Here is a 19,949-nt window from a genome sequence, read left to right as displayed (position 1 = left end):
ATGGTTTGGATTTGGTATCTACCATACAAATCGAATGAATATGATTTTAAAAAAACCGTAGGATTTGGATATGGTTCGGTATATAACCGATAAAACCGAATAAAACCGATAAAAAAATAGAAACATGTAAATATGTATAATTTTTATAACAACGTATGAAAATCATAAGTTAATATTTTTGCTAATAACTATTACCATATTTTTTACAGTAATAAAAAAGTCATGATTTGTAAAACACTTGAACTATAATTAAATAACAATTCATCGCAAACATGCTTCTTATTTTCTTAATCTTCTTTTGATCTTTTTGTTTTAATTTAGCATTGACTAAATTGAAATAAAGATTATAAATTTGATGATAACAATTAGTGGAAATTCTTCACAATTTTTTTTATTATCTATAAACGAATAGAGTTTCGTGTTTAATAGAAGAAACATGACTTTGATGAACGCTAAATATGAAAGAATATAAAAACTTTTCTTTTGTGCTTCGTGCTTCTGTTTTATTTTTTGTTTTTATTTTTATTATCAAAATTTTGAGCTTTGATTTTAATTATAGATTTGATTATTTTATTAGATGATAGAAACATTTTTTTATTTTTGTTCTTTTATTTAAACTTATAATATTTTTTTAATAAATGAATGTGTTGACAACATGACTCTAAAATTCATATAATATGATCCCAAAATAAAGAATTATGTTTTTTGGTATAAAACCGAATAAACCGAAAACCGACGGTATATAAACCGAACCGAACCGAAGTAAATATGGATTTAGAATGGTAGTTGTATTTTACTAACCGAAATACTGAAAAACCGAAAAAACCGAACCGATATCCGGATTGAACACCCTTAATTTCAGCGGTAAATTCAATTTGTGAAAAACTTTCCCCATACATCAGAAATCAACAAAAGGTTTCTCAACCACTTTTAAATGCTTGACAAGTTTGAGTAATGAGACGCTCTTATTTGAAGACATTTTGACTCTGTTTAGTACTGCAGAAGTCGAGCTATGTGTCGACCTTATTTATAGATTCATGCTAAGATATTAGGGTATCTATCACGTAAAGCTTATTTTTTTTTAAACTAAATCACAAATATTAGATTGTAGTTGAGATATATGAAGGATAATAAGTAAGATATCACGTGATTTTAGGAAAATAATATTAAAGCTAGTATATGTTAGTGTGATATAAGGTTGACAAAAACAATATATTTCATTTAATTTACGTATATTTGTAGTAAATTCTCTGAATATACCATATATACTGAAACTAAAAGATTTTGGAAATACTTATCGAATATATACTTTAAATAGATCATTTGAATATTTATGTACTTAAATAAGCGTTTTCATAGATCTGCAGCATGGCACTAGGAATACCTTCAAGCGTGGATCCGATAGGGCGGCTCATGTAATGCAGTTAGACGTGAATTCTAATAAGGCAGATAGAATTGTCGGCTGTAGAATCGTCTGTAATATTTCTCATAGTTTCTAATAGCATAATTATCCAGCGTTAAATAAAAAAACCAACCGACCGAAATATTTGGTTGTGACTGATTATGTCGAGTTGAAAAAACAAGGATCAAATTTGAGTCGCTTGTTATTAATAAGGTAAAACGACTGTGTTTAATGCCAGTGGCAATCTCTTGTAATTCTTTAGGAAAATTCAGGATTATTTCAAATTTGTACTCCCCTTTTAATAGATTAATAGATAAATAACTACACATGCATTATTCATATTCGTTTTGTTAAAAGATGTATCTCATAAGGTAAAATTTATGTTAGTGTTTGTACAATTATTATTTAATTTTGGTGGATATGTTATAAATAAAATAGTTAATCATGTCCATTCATCTAAATTATATTTAGGAAGTGATATAATTTTGAAAATAATTTATTTTAGGGACATTAGCCACCGTAACCTTACAAATATATAAAACTAGGTTAAGACCCGCGCCTTGCGCGGAATCAACATTATATATATAAATTATTTTATGTATTAAATATTTTTGCATATTATGGAATAATAAATATATATTAAATAATTAAAAGTCAGTAACTATTAAATATATAATTAAATTGGTGCGAACATATAAATCAATTTTATTAATCCAAAAAATATTTTTTTTCATATTTGATAGGATATGTTATTAAATTTAAATGATACTAACATAGATAATATATTTTTAATATTAATGTCTATTAAATGATGATTTTACTTATATAGTTTTTTTGATCATTTGTATCTTTTATAGAAAAAAATTTAAATTACTGATAACAAATTTTTTATTGTGGGATTAATAGTTTTAGTAATTTATAATTAAAAAAAATAAGTTGTCAATGATCGTTCAAAACTTTTATCAAAAAAACTGTACAAAGTAAATTTGGAAACTAAAATATTGTATTTTATATGGTTTATAGTTTAATTTAAAACGATATATATATATATATATTAATCTTAATAATTAATTAAATTAGACTTTTTGCTTAAATAATTTTTGTAATCATTTGTATTTTGTCATAACAAAAATTTTAAATCATGGATCATAAAATTTGAATGTGAGACTTTTAACAGTTTTAGTAATTTATAGCCGTTTGTAAAAATTCAAAATATAACATATACATAAAAATCTAAATTTTTATTATATGGTTATTGTGATTGTTTAATTTATTTAATAGTTTAAAATTAAACAAATATGATAGAAGATACACTATTTTTTATCAAATCTTTATAATTCAAAATCATTAATTGCCATATATATTTTATCCACATTAGGCAGTTCCGTAAATTTTATTTAAGAAAATAATAAAGTACATTAATGATGAATTTATTGTTAGTTTAATAAAAAGCTTATTATATAATTAGATGGACCAACATATTTCTCTAATGATTATAGTGATGACATGTGGCTACAAAATGAAGTTGTAATGCTTCTCAAATAATATATAGGGGATTTCTAAAATAACCTACAAAATTTTTGTTAAGATTTTTGAAAGATAAATTCTTATATTGCCCTTGATCACATGATTGAATCAAGATTTTAAAAATCGTTTTAAAAAGGAAATAAATCATTAATATACAGTAAATTTAAAACAAAACTAATAATAATTAAATAAAAGGAAACATGTATTTTAAAAAAGGAAATATTAATTTATGGAAAAAACACCATTGTTGACGCATCCATCTTCTTTTTCACAAGCCATGTATGAGAAGTTCAAAATTTAACATCAAGCTTTTCAAGATCAGACAACTTTGGCATCATTATTGTGAAACTGGTAAGTTATAGTCTTTTTATTTAAACAGCAATTATATACAATCCATATCTAACTAGGTTATGTATGTTCTGTTCTTAATATTTTCTTTGATTAATTTTGATTTGTAGAACTATTTATTTAATTTTACCAAAGGAACTTCATGATTCAGCATATTTAAAATCCAGGTAACTGAAACCAATTTACAAACGTAGTAGATGAAGACAAACATCAATTCTGTCAAATATTGGTGAGAGTAGAAATTTGAGTTGGTAGACATACATTTTGTCCACTGATAGTTGACAGGTTGCTGTAAAGTCTAGATGTTTATAGTCGATTTAAAATGACATGAAAGACATATATATAGGCTATGGGAGAGTAGGGTGTCTACATATTATGGTAGACAACAACTCCCAAACTGGTGGACTTATATTTTGTCTACGAACATAAGGTAGACTTTCGTAAATGTCTACATATCTTCATAGACATGACAGTTCAAATTGGTAGATTGGTTTGTTTTCTGATAATAATTGGCAGATTAGAGTAATGTCTACACAGAACAGCAGACTTCAAATTGTAATTTGGTAGACTTTTATTTTGTCTGCAACATATTAGTAGACTTCAACTGCCAATATGACTGATTTATATTTACTGGTGGACTAATTGGTAGACTCGTCTGATGGCTACATTTTTGTGCTGACATGAAAATCTAAACTACTAGACTAGTTTGTTATCTGCTGAAAAATGACAGACCTTTTCTTGGCAGACCTTCAATTCGTCTGCGAAATAATAGTGGACTCGAATAAAGAGCCTACTTTTCTGAGTAGATTGTCTGATAATCTTGGTTTTAAATGTCGTGTGGCGAGGATTGGCGAAAGGAGGCTCGACACTCGCCACTCGCCATGGCGTTTCATGGCGATCGCATCGCGTATCAGCCGCTCAAAAGGTACCTTCTATTCCTAATACCATAAATTATATGAAACTTTGAAAAAAAACATAGTAAACATAATTTAAAAAGAATGTTAAGCTACGTATATAATACAAACTAGGTACATAAACATATAAGGTTCTTAACACAAGCTAAGAAAATAACCTCTAACAAACAAAATGAATGATGCGTGATATATAAGAGGTTTGCGTGAATAGAGAAGGTATGTGATAAAGAAGATATGACACTATGAGCCTTATATGTGATCAACATGATGTGGTAAACACTAAAACTTTAACTAACAAAACAAACCGATAAAGTAAAGAAGAGCTTATGCCGTCAGTAGCTTAGAGAAAGCAAGAGAACTTGTGAAAAAGTAAGGGGGAAGTAATTCTATTATATAGTACATTCACTTAGGGTTTTTACTTTTTAGATGGATTAGGGCATTCGGTTAGAGTATATTTAGAGGATATTTAGAGTATAATACACTTATATGCTATTTTACTTATTTTGAAACCAAAATTTTGTTAACGGTTTGATTATCAACAACGTAGCGACGCAATGATCGACTCAGTGTATACAGGTGTAGCGAGGTAAGGCGGTCGACTCTCGTACCTCGCTTAGCATTGGGGTCCTGAGTCGTTTTGGAGGTCGCCTCAGGTCGCTACTCGCCATGGCGAGCGAAGCGGTCGCCTTTTAAAACCAAGCTGATAATTGTAAAGTCTACCTATTATTGGCAGACTTGCTGATAATCGAAACCTTTGTGTTTTCCATATTATATTCATTTTTGAACATTAGTTGACGATCATTCTCTATATTACTCTGATTCTAATTATATAGTATATTGATTTTGCAGGTAATCTCATAGTTGAAAAAAATGAGTGGCAATCTATATAAATGTTGTGAGGATGAAGAAAAAAGTGGAACTCTTAATGAAAATACTGAGGATACAGAAAAAAGTGGTACTATTGAAAGAGGCAGTGAAGATAAACAGAACAATGTTGCATTTGGATTTGGTGAAGACGAGGCACAAAGTGGTGCACCATATAGATATGGTGAAGAAGAGGTCCAAAGTGGTATGTTTGATGAAATTAGTGAAGATGGAAATTGTTTTGGTTCTACAAGTGGTAGTTCTGGATTTGATTCAAAGATGTCTTTAGATGGAGAGACTGAAGATGATGGAATGGTTGGTGACTCCATAGGTACACAAAATATTGTCCAGACTTTAGAGCGTATAACTGTGGGGCAAATATATAGCACCATGAAGGAGTTACAACATAAGTTGCGTATGATCACGATTTTTCAAAATTTTGATTATACAACTTATAAATCAACAAAATCTTTGTTGGTGCTCAAATGCTTTGTTCCTGGTTGTTCTTGGAAGATTCGTGCATCAACAATTAAATCATATTTGGAGTTTAAAGTGAGAAAGTACATAGACATTCATACATGTTCTGCTACAGAAAGATCTTCTCGTCATCGACAAGCTACATCGAAATGTATTGGAGAGTTGCATTTAGGAAAATTTGGGGAAATCGGTCTAGGGATTAGACCGATCACATCATGGACGTGATAAAGGCTATTTATGGTATTGATATTGATTACTGGAAGTCATACAAAGCGTTAGTTCATGCCCGTGAGCTAGAAAGAGGTACATGGGAGAGTGGGTATGAGGATTTGCCTTTATATTTACAGAAGATTGAGGCGGCAAATCAATGTACAATTACTAAACTTGTTTGCGACGAGAAAGATAGGTTTAAGTACTTGTTCATTGCATTTGATGCATGTATCAGAGGTTTCCAGTTTATAAGAAACGTGATTGTAGTGGATGGAGCTCATTTGAAAGGAAAATTCAAAGGTGTTTTGCTAGTTGCGGCTTCACAAGATGGAAATGGTGAGATATTTCCTCTTGCTTTTGGGATTGTAGATTCTGAAACATATTCTTCATGGAAGTGGTTGCTAATTCAGTAGCGTTTGGTTTACGGTGACCACCGAGAGTTGGCGATAATTTCTGATCAACACAAATCCATTATTTCAAGCGGAAGCTCCTTTTTATCATCTTCACCTATGATAATAGTTGCTAAAATAGACAAATACGTAAAACGGATTTTGTCTTCTGTTGACCAAGAAAAAACATCTTCCAAGGCTCCTCTCAACTCTTTCTTGCATGGGCTTTTCCTCTTTACTTTAACTTCTTCCACAATCCTTTATGCACCTTTGTTTCAACGACATCTTCATTCTCAACAAAAGGTGCATAGTTCAAAGCAGTTATGTTTTCGAACTCTGACAAAGAGAACCGAGCCGGTGTATTTCCAAACAAGCACCACATCTCATGTTTTTTTCTTGCAAACAAGTTGGTTCACAAGAAGATGCTCGACGACCTTAGACGACCAAGTGAATTTATTTTCTACAAACTATATAATTACTCCAAGAGGTGAACCACAGACCACTTCTTCTCTAACAGCATTTTCCACATCTTCTAAAAACCCAGTCTTACTATGGTGGTTGATACTTTTCTTGGGCTTTGGCTCACAACCAAGTGAAAACAACTGTAATGGAAATCCTAAATCCACATTTGTTTGAATTGACATCCTGTAAAAAGAATATGAGTCTAATAGATTAAATAAAAAAAACTCTAGCAAAGAATATTCAACTTTAACTAAAGACTCTCAAGATAATAAAAGAAAACAATCTTGTACACATGCTCAGATATAACTATAGGAAGATTTACGACATAGTCATTGGCTGAGAGTGAAGGTAAAATTAGAGAACGATATTACTAACCTGGTTTTAAAACCACGCCTCGCTCACGATATGAGATTCACGGTTACAAAGTATTTTTGCCGATAGAATTGGTGCAGCAACATGAAGACAAGAAAATAGTTTTTGTCGATAAAATTGGTGAATTGCTAGAATTTTGTAGCTGAAATTTATATGATTTAGAGTCAATATTCTTGTATATCCTAACTTTCCTTATTTTACAATAAATGATTAATGAGATAATTAATATTAAAATAATTAATTGATTAAAACAATATTATGCACAAGTTATAAAAGGGTAGTTTAGGAATTACGGAATTATTTTGATGATTAGTAGGTTACCTGAGTAATCTTAAATTTTATGAGTTATTCAAACAATTTCTGTAAAAAGATAGGTTATTGTAGGTAATTTTCTCTTTATTTTATTTTTCCATCCAAAAAGGAACGAGATGTAATAATTTCATGTTATTTGTTGTAACTGGTTAGTTTTACATGATGTACAATTGAATAATGCATTTCGAATAGATTTATCATACAAAAAAAAAAGATTTTTAGTTGCAGCCACTGCGAGAATCCAAAAAATGTTGAACCCAATAATGAAGTCATGCTAGGAACACGCGCTCGACCCTTTTTCTCTCTTGCGGCGAACTTCAAACCCTCGTCTCCTCTGCATCAAATCGACGGCACAACCGTTGACTCTGGCCTCCGTCGACTTTCCAAACTCGACTGAAGCCTCTCTCTCCCCAGATCGAAGATCCAATGACTCCTCCGCCGACGGATTTGGTTGACCATCTCCGCCACGAGATCGATGAAGAAGCTCCTCCTCCGGCCATCGTTCTTCCTCCTGCCTCTGGGCCTCTCAGTAATTCTGCTGCCAGTGTTGTTAACACCGTAGAAGAAGAAGAGGGTGATAACGAGACTGATGAAGAAGCGAGTGATGACGATTCAGATAAAGGTCCCACCTTTATTCGCTCCTTGGGTGCGTGGTCAAAGCCACTTCATTTCACGCCACCACCGACTCCTCCAGAACCTGCAACTCCAAGGTTCGGAGTTACAGAGATGCTACAAAGTCAAATAGATTCATTCTGGCCTTCAATTGGCGAAGCTATTGTCAACGGTCCTAAGAAGAAGAGTCATGTGATGTTTTCTAAGAAATCAGTGACGCAAATGCCGGTAGATAAAATTCCGCCTCCAGCTCTCAAGGAAGATGGTAGTCTTCGGTTTCCATGGGCTGCCCGAATGAACCAATCTTCTAGAAACTTATTTCGTGCCACTGAACCAACATACCGACTGGATGGAACTCCTCAAGTGACAATCCCCTCCAAGGTACTTAAGCTAGGACCTGAGAATAAGGAAGAATATGTTGTAGGACAGTTTCATAGGTGTTCCAGCCCGCCTGGAGGTCTTATTCATGCAGTGTTGAATAGGTTATGGGGTCGAGAATGTAGGATAACCTGTCGAAAGTTAGGGGACTCTTCGTTTTTGTTCCATATTCCTCATGAAAATACTCGTAAATGGGTTATCTAGCGAGGTGTGTGGCATGTTGATGATTGCCTCCTCTTTGTGTCTCCTTGGAATCCGGTAACCTCTTTCAAAATCCCAGAGATTTCTACGCTACCAGTGTGGGTCAACCTCAAGAATATCCCAGATTCATGTTTTTCTAGGTTAGGCATTAGTCACATAGCATCGGGTTTGGGAGAGCCAATGCTTACGCACAAGCCTCGCTTAGATCCAGCAAATATGGGAGAAGCAAAAATTTTAGTTGAAGTTGAGTTAGATAAGCCATTTCCGAAGCTAATTGCGCTTGATGACAAGCAAGGCAATATCTTTTTAGTGGAGGTGGAGTATTCTTGGATTCCAAGTGCTTGTGATAGATGTGGAGCACTTGGCCATAAAGAGAAAAAGTGTTTACTGCCTCCTAAGCCTCATGATTCTGCTACTGTTACTAAGGAACCTCAGGTTACCAACGAAGAGATTCCAGTGGTGAATATAGTTCATTTGGCACAGAACTCTTTCAGTACACTTGTGGAAAATTTGGAGCCATGTTCGGGCTCGCTCTCTACCCAACAAGCACTTGAGACTCCAGAAAAGTCTTTGATCACTACACCTTCTGAGGTTTCAGTTGTCACTCCTTTCACAGATTCGCATGAGGTACATTCTACTTCTTGCTCAGAGATTGATGTCACTGTCCCTATGTCAGCAGCTGCAAATGTTGCTCCCTCTAATTCACCTATTATGGAAGCCATTCCATCACAATCTATCATTGTGGAAGACCCTAGCTCTTCTGCAAATGAGCAACAAATTGACCCTACCACTCCTCCCACCCACAATCAACAACAATTTTATAGAGAATCGGAGATTCCGGTTACTTATGGAAAAGGACATGGTTTTGATGTGGTTGGAGAGCCTTCTGGTTATAACTTAACTAGAGGCGGAAGGGAAATAAAACCAACACAAAAGTTTTAAGATATGGAATGGACAAATGTTAGTGGAAGAGGTAAAAGAGGTCGTCGCGGCCGAGGGAACCACAACCACTAGTTAGTGTCTTTCTGTTTCTGTCCTTTTAAGATTCAAATGTGAATCTTTATCTAGAGTTTCTCTAATTCTATGCTTGTTGCAAACTTTTTCAAACTTATGAAGTTAAACCTCGTACTTGTATTTTCTTATGCATTTTAATTGAAAGCCTTTTTTCAAAAAAAAAAATAATAATAATAATGAAGTCATTAATTTAAATATATTGACTAAATATGAAATTCTGAATGACGAAATACTTTATTTTTCATTAATAATCATACACACAATCACCATAGCTTGGATCACTATTAATGAACCTACCGGTATTACTGAAATCGCATGCTTCTTCTTCACGTCCGTTTTTCTGGTAATACCTATTCATCACAAACGATGCATGGCTTCTAAGATTATTTGGTTCAAAGCAGGGCCCACCGGGATTGATTGGCGTACAATCAAATTTCTGGCTACACACCCAATCTATATTAGATTGCATTTGTGCATCTGTGGCTGATATAGATATCACACAAAACGCCGCATAGTTGAGGTTTCTTACTCTGGCACTTGCAAGAGGAAGGTAGTCGATCGCAATGATTGATAGAACGAGGAAGACGAGTGTTGAGGGCTGACACATAATTTCAATGATATTCTTTAAAAAAAAAAAAAATCTGGATATTTATGTGAATCTGAACAATTGTGCTAATTCTTATATATATTACAATACTAAAAATGGGTGAGCTAAAATTTTGAGAGTGTCTACATCATCCAAAATTTCCCAACCAATCAGATTGACAACTCATTTATATGTAAGCCATGTCATTTAAAAAATATTTACATTCTTTTGTATTTGTGTGTATTGGCTACATTAATATGACAGTCCGGTAATTGCTGAACTCATCTTCCATCCTAAGAACACTATTATCTCAGGTTCTTAGATGTGTCTCTTAATATATAATTTTAATTAAAAAAAAAAAGAAATTACAATTAACACAAGAAACATCTCGTGATTAGGAGTTGGAAGAACCGTATCTTGTCTACTTCTCCCTGTCTCTATCTCTTCCTCTCTGTGTCTCTCCCAATTGATTGTTTCTCTGAAAAAAGCAAAGACGTGGCCAACCTCTCAGATACTTTCTCACCTCCTCCTCTACTAAAGCCCTCAGTCACCGCCACCATGGCTTCTGAGATTCGTCTTCACCGGAGTCGCCACCACCACCGCCACGCTCGTCATAACCACCACTGGTCACCTCTATTTCATTGTCTCCAGTAGATCAGAAGAAGAAGAAGAAATATAAACTTCAAAGTCATTGTTTTTATGCTCTGATTTGGTATCCATTTCACTGCTTGCTGTTGGTTTTGATAAAGAATGTGTTTTTCTGGTTGTTTCAGGACAGAGAAAGAGTTCAAGATCAACTCCTGAAAGGTACAGCCATGATGAAGGAGCTGACAGAGACTACTTAGTGTCGCCTTAAGGAAGATCACCGGAAAGATTGAATTTTTTTGGAGAGAATGGTGTGTTGTTTTGGGCAGAGGAGAAAGTGCGACGTGGTGAAGAATCCAAAGCTCATCAAAGGCATTTCCGATCACAATTCTAGACCTGACCAACCTTCTTCTCACTTTCCTTTTCTTTTTTCATTTATGCATTGTTGTCATCTGAATCTAGTTAATTCAATCAAAAAGTATCTTCCTTTTATCTCATGAACGGATCATAGTTATTAGTCTGTGTCACATGTAAAGGTGTATGCTTTATAGATAGTCTCTCTCTTTTTATACTTGATGCTTTATAGAAACAGGACCGATCACAGGCGGGGCTTGGCTCCAATATTTGGAGCAGCTGGGAAGATGCTGAACCGTGGGATGGTGAAGAGAGTCAGTCTCTGTCTTGTATATGAATTGATTGTGCATTACATTTCTAGCTTTCTTTTTGTATAGTCTCTATCATATAATGTTTGATCGTTGGGGTTATACTATGTTTCTATATTTATTTGGTTGTGAATTACATTTCTTGCGTCCGTTTAGTGAAGATTGTAGAGACTACTGATTCATGTTTGGTCTTTTTGGGGTTGTGATGTATCAGTTTGATTAGGTTGAGAAAGAGATGGCAGGACACAGGGTTGCTCATGCCACATTGAAAGGTCCTAAGCGTTGTGAAGGAGCTAATCATCGGTTTAGCTGCTGGTGGTCTTTGGAAGATGCACCATTGGAACAAACAGAGGAAAACCAGAGCTTTCTATGACTTGCTTGAGAGAGGCGAGATCAGTGTCATTGCCGCTGAAGAGTAACAAAGCTGCACAAAAACTGATTCTTCAAGACCGATTGATGATTTTGAATACTTTGCTTTCTTCTGTTTCTTAATAACTCTGAGATGATTTTGAATTTTGTAAAGAAATAAACAAATTTGTGATTGGGATTTTGGTTAGATCATAAACAGGCTCAAATGTGAGATGGTTGATTCTGACATAATCACTCTTGTTTTGTTCAAATCTTTTTTTTCAAGAACTCATAATTAAGAGACTTGCAATAAATCATTTAAATGTTCAAATCTCTTTCAGGAATCTCTTAACTCACTTTAAAAACTATTAAAAATTAATTAAGAGATCCTTCGAGAGGTTTTAGGATAATGATGCTCTAATCGTTCTCTCTTTCCAAAACGTCTGTCAATCAAGATTCTTTAGGACTTAATGGTATTGTTTCCTGAAGCTTTAAATCAGCTTATCATGGTCTCATTAAACCATAAGATTTCCTTTCTTCTTCCAATCTCAACGGCAGTCTCCTGCTACGACGCCGCTTTGCATTCTCCGGTCAGATTATGAATACGACCTAACGCCACTCATGAGTTATTTTTTTTTGCAGATACAACACAATCGGCAATATCAAAGCTTCATGAAAGGAAATTAAAGGCAAATGATCTCAAATACGGACAAAGGTAAGAACCAATAACAATCTTTTTTTCTTTGAAACAGCAGATCGATCGTGTGAGTCTGATCTTATCCAGAGTTCAATTTTTTTTGTTCTTCAGGAAAATTGATGTATTTTATATTCAGTTAATTTTCCAGCATATATTGGTATTGTTTTAATTGGTTATAAGCTCTGTTTCATATTGTAATTTTATGTAGTCTCAAAAACATTGAGAAAAGAAGATGCTATCGATGCTGTTATGGTTGGAAATTTAGAATACTGTTTCTTCTCTTTAATAATTTAACCTTTAAAACCTTTTTCTTTTGATGATATTAAAAAAAGCTTTGGTGGTCCATGTGAATTCGTTGGTGTGTTGCCTTGGTTTGATCCTCCAAGACATGATACCGTAATACAATATCAACATAAAGATGATCACTGGTTAATATCTGTCTATTTACTTCTATTTTTGGCTTTAATCTTATGTAATATTAGTTTTTTTATAGGGGATCAACTTGCTATTGCCAAATAGACTCGACATAGGCTTGGTATGGGATCAAACATGTATCCATCAGCATCAGCTTCTCTATTTGGTAATCACAAAGACGAAAGCCTAGCTGATGTTCCCGTTGAACAGTTGATTGAGAATGCTCATGCCTTTGCTATTTAAAATCTTTGTCGTTGGTATGTTTTAAAAGAAATAATATTTTTGTGGTGTATGCATATTATAATTTACTAAAATTTTAAGATTATAAAACTTGTGATGTACAATAGAACCTCTATAAATTAATAGTGTTGGAATTTTGAAATTTTATTAATTTATAAAAATATTAATTTACAAAAATTTCCTTAGTTAAATTTCTTATTTTAAGATATATTTATTGTAAGATAAGAAAAAAATGATTTTAATGTATAGACTTTAATTGTTATTTTTTGAAATTTGACATTTATATTAATTTTATTATATTATTTGGTGTATATAATATATATATTGCATAGAGCTTAAATGTGGTTTTAGATATAATATTACTAAATCTCATCAAAAATATAAATATAATTCTATTGTGAATATAAAATAAATAATATAATAATAAATTTTTATTTATATAAAATACATATACATATAAATTATCTTATTGTTTTATCGATTTGTGTCAAACTTTGTACCGATCCAAATTGGAACTGACGAAATTTATTAATTTATATAAATTATTAATTTATCTAGTATTAATTTATAGACTAGACTTTGACCCGCGCATGCATATTTTGAAAAATATGTTGATATTTGTTTTTCACGTAATTATTAGGGTTTGGTAAAATGAATCCGAGGAACAGAACCGATATCGATCCGAAAATATAGTACCAAACTCGAACATAAATTGATTAAATATTCAAATTATTCAAAATTTTGTTATTTAGATAACCGAATCTGATCCGAACCGAAGTATTCGGGTACCCGAATTTATCTAAAAATAGATTTATATACTTATATATATTAATTATTTTTAGATTTAACGTATATGAAACATCAAGAATGATACTTTTAAATTGGTTTAAATCCTTGAAAATATATATAGATAGTGAAAAGTAAATATCTGAAATAGTTAAAGTATACTCAAATAACCAAAAATACTTAAAATAATTATTGATTCCATATCCAAAATTTTAAATCAAGCCAATTGATATGTTAAGCTTATGTATTCTGACATATGTTATTCAAATTTATAGGTAATATATTATTTTATTTATAGATTTTGAGAAATTTAAAATATATAATGATTTAAAACTTTAAAAATAATTTAAATGGATTATCCAAACCTGAACCAAACGTGCAAAGATCCGATTCGAACTCAAACCAAAATTTAGAAACATCCTAATAGGGCTGAAATCTTTGACCCGAAAACCTGAAACGCAAACCGATCAGAACCAAACCCGTATGGGTACTCGAAAGCCCACTACAAGAAAACAACGGCATACTGAGGGAAAAAATCGTCGGTATGTCGTCGGAATAACGCTATTCCGACGACATACCGACGAAAAAAATCCTCGGAAATAACTCCTCGGAAATTCATATTTCCTCGGAAATCCCTCGGAAATTTCCGACGGAATTCCGAGGAAACCCTATTTCCTCGGAATTTCCGAGGACCACAAGTTCGTCGGAAATTCCTCGGAATATTCCGAGGAAGATGTCGTCGGAATATTCCGAGGGATAAACTTCCTCGGAATATTTCCAAAATTAAAAAAAAAATTATAAATTTATTTTTTTAAATTGAAATTCGAAAATATAAAATTAAAATTGAAATAGAAAACATATTTAAAATACAAAAAATAATAAAATAGTTTTTATAAATAAAAAAAATGTTTTATAAATACAAAATTAGTTTTAATAAATATGAAATCATCTTTTTATAAATACAAAATAGTTTTTATAAATACAAAAAAATAATAAAAGAGTGTTTATAAATCAAAAAATGTTTTATAAATACAAAATTAGTTTTATAAATATAAATATTTTTATAGATATGAAATTATCTTTTTATAAATACAAAATAGTTTTTATAAATACAAAAAACAATAAAATAGTGTTTTTAAATCAAAAAAAATATTTTATAAATACAAAATTAATTTTAAAATATGAAATCATCTTTTATAAATCCAAAAATCGAATTTATATACAAAAAACGTTTTGTAAAATCGAATTTATATAGAAAAAATGTTTTGTAAATACAAAAATAATGAACAATTTATAAAAAAAGTTCTAAATCAATTCAACACAACCAAATCACAATTCTAAACCTATTACACAACAAATCACAATCCTAACCAATCACCCTAACAAAAATCTATCAAAAACCTTCTAAAATCATCAAATCTACTTAAAAACCTAACAAATAGGACCTAAGAGAGTGGGATAGGGTCCTTACATGATTTGCAAGGGAATGGAAAGGATTCGCCGGAGAGATCGTCGCCAGAGAAGGTGGAGAACGCCGGAAGGAGAGAGAGATCGCCGGAGAGGAAGAAGAGAGAAATGGGGAAGAAGAGAGAAATGGGGAAGAAGATGCGTTTCAAGTTTATAAAACCTTGGGTCCGACGGATATTTTCCGTCGGAATTCCCTCAGTATTTCAATTTCAATTTTCGCGAAATATTTGGCGGCTTGTTTGCCCGGTTAAATGAAAATATTCCGAGGAAATTCCGACGGCCACTTAAATATCCGTCGGAATTTCCTCGGAATATTTTCATTAATTCGAGGAAAAAAATATCCTGTGCATGTATTTCTATTAATTTATATTGTTCCTCGGAATTTCCTCGGAATATTCCGAGGAAATTCCGAGGAACTAGTGTTTGGGTTTTCAAAACGTCAATTTTTTTTTTATAAACGCATCGATCGATGTATATATATTCAAAAACGCATCGATCGATCACGTAGATGCACCGGGCCGTAAGAATGTGATCGATCGATGAGATTATCCCATCGATCGATTGAGGATATCAAGTGTTCCTCGGAATTTCCTCGGAATATTCCGAGGAAATACCGAGGAACTAGTGTTTGGGGTTTCAAAACATCAATTTTTTTGCCGTATTTCATTTCTTATACAATTGTAATGCATACCATTGAGGATTCTTTGTATAGATGAGCATAAACCATGAAATAAAAAATTTCAAAACGAATTGTAAGTATTCCCTTTACCGTTCATTAAAGTGTATAAGTGTTTCTCTTATGTTGTGGGGATTTCGTTCATACAATCGGAAAAGTGTTTATTATAGGGTAAGGAACAAATTTTTGACTTCATAATGAACGTAAGACCCTTAATAAGGGTTATATAGGTGTTATTCAAACCGCAAAACGTTGTTTTCGGTTTAAAAACCCTATTTCCTCGGAATTTTCTCGGAATATTCCGAGGGAATTCCGAGGAAACCCTCTTCTTCCTCGGAATTTCCTCGGAATATTCCGACGAAATTCCGAGGAACTAGTGTTTGGGGTTTCAAAACGTCAATTTTTTTTTATAAACGCATCGATCGATGTATATATATTCAAAAACGCATCGATCGATCACGTAGATGCACCGGGCCGTAAGAATGTGATCGATCGATGAGATTATCCCATCGATCGATTGAGGATATCAAGTGTTCCTCGGAATTTCCTCGGAATATTCCGAGGAAATTCCGAGGAACTAGTGTTTGAGGTTTCAAAATCTCGAATGTTTTTTTATAAACGGATCGATCGATGGATTTATGTCCAAAAACGCATCGATCGATCACTAAGATGGACCAAAGCGTAGCAATGTGATCGATCGATGGGTATATGTCCAAAAACACATCGATCGATCACTAGTTCGTCGGAATTTCCTCGGAATTTTGTAAAATCCCTATAATATTTCCTCGGAATTTCCTCGGAATATTCCGACGGATTGATGTTTCCTCGGAATTCCGTCGGTTTTTTCCGAGGAACACATTTTTCCTCGGAATTTCCTCGGAATATTCCGACGGATTGATGTTTCCTCGGAATTCCGTCGGTATATTCCGAGGAAATTCCGAGGAAACCCAAATTTTGGGTTTCCTCGAAATTTCCTCGGAATTTCCTCGGGAAATTCCGAGGATTTCATTTTCCGTCGGAATGTCCGTCAGAATACCGCTGTTTTCTTGTAGTGGCCCATCCCTAGTCATTATTATATATAGTATATTGTCATCATATAATTAATCATATTTTATATGTATCATCATATACGTAATCATATAATTAATAGTATTTTATACGTACCATCATATAAATAATTACATATATTATGTTTTTAAAACTTAATATGAAATATAAAAACCATAATTTGAGTTGGTATTTCAAATTGGGCTTTGTATTGTATTTTTCTTATATATATTGACAACATTTTTTTATAATGGTTATTGAAAAATAGTTTAGTAAAAATCCATTTTTGAATATATGTATATTTTTGAATCAATTTTTGATATAAATCAACTTTGAATTATTATTTTGATTTGAAATATGTATATAAAGTTTAAATTTTGTTTTATGGTTAGTTTAGAAAAAAAAAGTTTTAGGCAATTAGATTGATCCATTTTCGTATATTTTAAAACTGGCCCAGATAGATAGTTTATTATAATATGATGGACTTTCAATTTTTCTTAATAACATAAGTCCATTACTTTATATCTTAATACTACTATTCTTGTTTCCAAACAAAATTAATTTTTTTTAAAAGATTACAATCCATGTTTCCAAACACTCCAAAATTTTTTAATAGTCCTATTCAAGTCTCCAAACACTCTAATTTTGTACTTGAGTTTTAATAATATATATATATAGATGTTCTTAAGATTAACATTTAAAATTTGAGACAGTTAATATGTTTCATTGCTAGGACAATAATTCATTCATCAATAAAAACAATATCTTATGAAACTAATGATTTTATTATAGTAGTACTACGAAATAGTAGCTTCTAACAAAAACTCAAGAAACTAACATAATCTGAAAAAAGAAAGTTAAGGTAATCTAATAAAAGTTTGATTTCGCTTCAAAAGTTTGACCGAACCCCCAAGACTCCGACGCAACATCATAGAACGTCAAGCTCCTACCATCACTGGTCTTCACCGTAAACGAGAGTCTTTGTCCGACCAAACCCACACCAGTGTTCCAATTCTGCCCCCAGTTCCTCTTCATAGAGATCCAGTTACTCTTATGCCCCTTAATAGCCAGGCTGTTAACATCTCCAGCTCCTCCAACGTTATACACCAACACCATAATGAAATTAGGGTTTCCCTTAATCTCAAACCTCACACCACCTCTCTTCTGACACTTCACTCTCCTGAACTTCACCGGAACGATCCCACTTTTGTACTCGGCGATGGAAGTGAACATCTTCATGGATAGATCGAAGTGCTTGTTAGGAGGGTTGCACCAATGGATATCAACCGGTGGGGTGTAGTTGGGTGGGCAGAAGTTGGTTGCTGTGATTCTGATTGCACCGGCGTTTTGTTTACACCATTGTGAGTTTACACACGTTAGCTCGAAACAAGCACCGCATGTTTGGCCGTTGTTGAAGAGCGCCGTGCTTAGCGCCGCCGTTTCTAACCCATAACCTTCTTGGAATAGATCTCCATAACCACATGCTCCTTCTGTCACGCCATAACATTAAAAAACATTATATACTATTATACTTTTCATTAAAAAGCCAATGATTTACAAGATTCGTAGTCTACATGTATTACTAACTAGACAATTATATTGGAAGTTAACAAGATATAGTACTAATCAGTAACAACGTAAAAACTACTAACGCATGGTTTCTTTGCCGCTAATGTCGCCGTAAAACGTAGCGTGAGCGTCTTCCCATGCAGCGTCAGCCACAGAGACAAGAATCGCCAGCAACATGACAAAAGACATTGATCGATTCATGTTTGAATGTTTGTTTGTTTTCTTTGACTTAATTTACAATTATACTCACAAAGAAGAATGATTATTTATAGAAGGATATGAACCGTTAACGTGATCGTTTAAGGGAATTAAATATGGTAATTAGCATAAATTTTGGCAAGATTGCAGAATGTTAGAGTCCGGGCATTAACTTTTTTTTTTTTTTTTGTCAGCCAGTCCGGGCATTAACTATTAATATCAAATTAAGGAAGACGTTTTGAAACCGTTTCTGCACATTCAATTCTGAATATTGTTATTTCCTTACTGAGTATGTGATACTGGGTACGTTTCTTATCGAATATGGAAATAGATTTATGTATAACATTTTAGACATTTATTTTCTTATACTCTTAACTTTTTTAAAAATGGTAAATAGCAAACCTGTAAGGGAATTAGTGGATAAAAAGAAATGGAATAAGAAAAATGTAATATGAAGAAAAATGTAATAAAACTATTACATTCATTACTTATAAAAAAATTTAGTGCAATAGTTTCCTTTGAATTTTGTTTACTTTTCTGTGAAATTTATGGAATTGGTATTTTATTTCTTTCAAAGCAAATGTTAATTTTTTTTGTGTGGAATTGAACGAATAACGCATTCCACGTTATTTACATTCCACATTATTGTGTCACATGCACATTATTGAGTGGTGATTCTGAATATGGATCCAGTTTCTGTTTAGGCTGTGTGCTTTTAAGAACAAGATAATTACCAAATTTGCATTCTTTAAACTTGTTTTGATCTCATCCAAGAAAATTAACAGCTCAGGTGTGTCCCAATTAATGTATAGGAAATTGGTTTGCTTCTGGTTTCCTTATTAACCGGTTCGGTTTTGTCTAAGATTTTCTCAGGAAAAGTTATTTAGAGATACTAACGTGAATGAACATTGTGTTGAGCACAAGACAAGGTTTGAGTGAAGTGCACTAGTAATAATAAAAGAAAAGAAGACATAAGAAGGATTCGAACATGAATTATTGGGGGTGCACAACCTAAGTTTTACCATGCGATCTACCAAAATCATTAATGATTTACATATTCAAAACATAAATATTATTAGGGGTGCACATGCACCCATAGTACGTAAGGTGGCTTCGCCCCTGACTTGCAGTGATGTTGTTGCCCAAGCATTGCCTTCTCCTTTGAGAAGTGAAATGCAGAGAAAACAACGGA

General features: G+C 32.8%; 2 protein-coding genes and 1 pseudogene across 2 annotated transcripts; 1 reads left to right on the top strand and 2 right to left on the bottom strand.

Moving 5' to 3' along the window:
* Nucleotides 1–9,656: 9,656 nt before the first annotated feature.
* On the bottom strand, nt 9,657–10,296 carry LOC111203365 (major pollen allergen Ole e 10-like). The gene has a single exon (XM_022697126.2). It carries the CDS (start codon nt 10,087–10,089, stop codon nt 9,727–9,729), a length of 363 nt encoding a protein of 120 aa, XP_022552847.1. The 5' UTR covers nt 10,090–10,296; the 3' UTR covers nt 9,657–9,726.
* A 116-nt stretch (nt 10,297–10,412) lies between these two features.
* On the top strand, nt 10,413–11,915 carry LOC106382177 (annotated as a pseudogene).
* A 5,360-nt stretch (nt 11,916–17,275) lies between these two features.
* Nucleotides 17,276–19,813, bottom strand: LOC106380240 (expansin-A23). Its single transcript, XM_013820042.3, has 2 exons — nt 18,643–19,813; nt 17,276–18,480 (listed from the first exon to the last, which is right to left on the bottom strand). Exons 1-2 carry the CDS (start codon nt 18,758–18,760, stop codon nt 17,858–17,860), a joined length of 741 nt encoding a protein of 246 aa, XP_013675496.1. The 5' UTR covers nt 18,761–19,813; the 3' UTR covers nt 17,276–17,857.
* Nucleotides 19,814–19,949: the final 136 nt, after the last annotated feature.

This window comes from Brassica napus, chromosome C2 (genome assembly GCF_020379485.1).
Source record: "Brassica napus cultivar Da-Ae chromosome C2, Da-Ae, whole genome shotgun sequence".
In the NCBI taxonomy this organism is placed as follows: Eukaryota; Viridiplantae; Streptophyta; class Magnoliopsida; order Brassicales; family Brassicaceae; genus Brassica; species Brassica napus.
Note: the sequence above shows the minus strand (reverse complement) of the source record. Positions and strands in the feature narration are given on the sequence as shown.

What these genes read in the sequence shown, in the direction of transcription:
- LOC111203365 (XM_022697126.2), bottom strand. Translation starts at nt 10,089, where the DNA reads ATGTGTCAGCCCTCAACACTCGTCTTCCTCGTTCTATCAATCATTGCG.
- LOC106380240 (XM_013820042.3), bottom strand. Translation starts at nt 18,760, where the DNA reads ATGAATCGATCAATGTCTTTTGTCATGTTGCTGGCGATTCTTGTCTCT. An exon ending in TAGCGGCAAAGAAACCATGC is followed by an intron (nt 18,481 to 18,642) that starts GTTAGTAGTTTT and finishes ATGGCGTGACAG; the next exon opens with AAGGAGCATGTGGTTATGGA.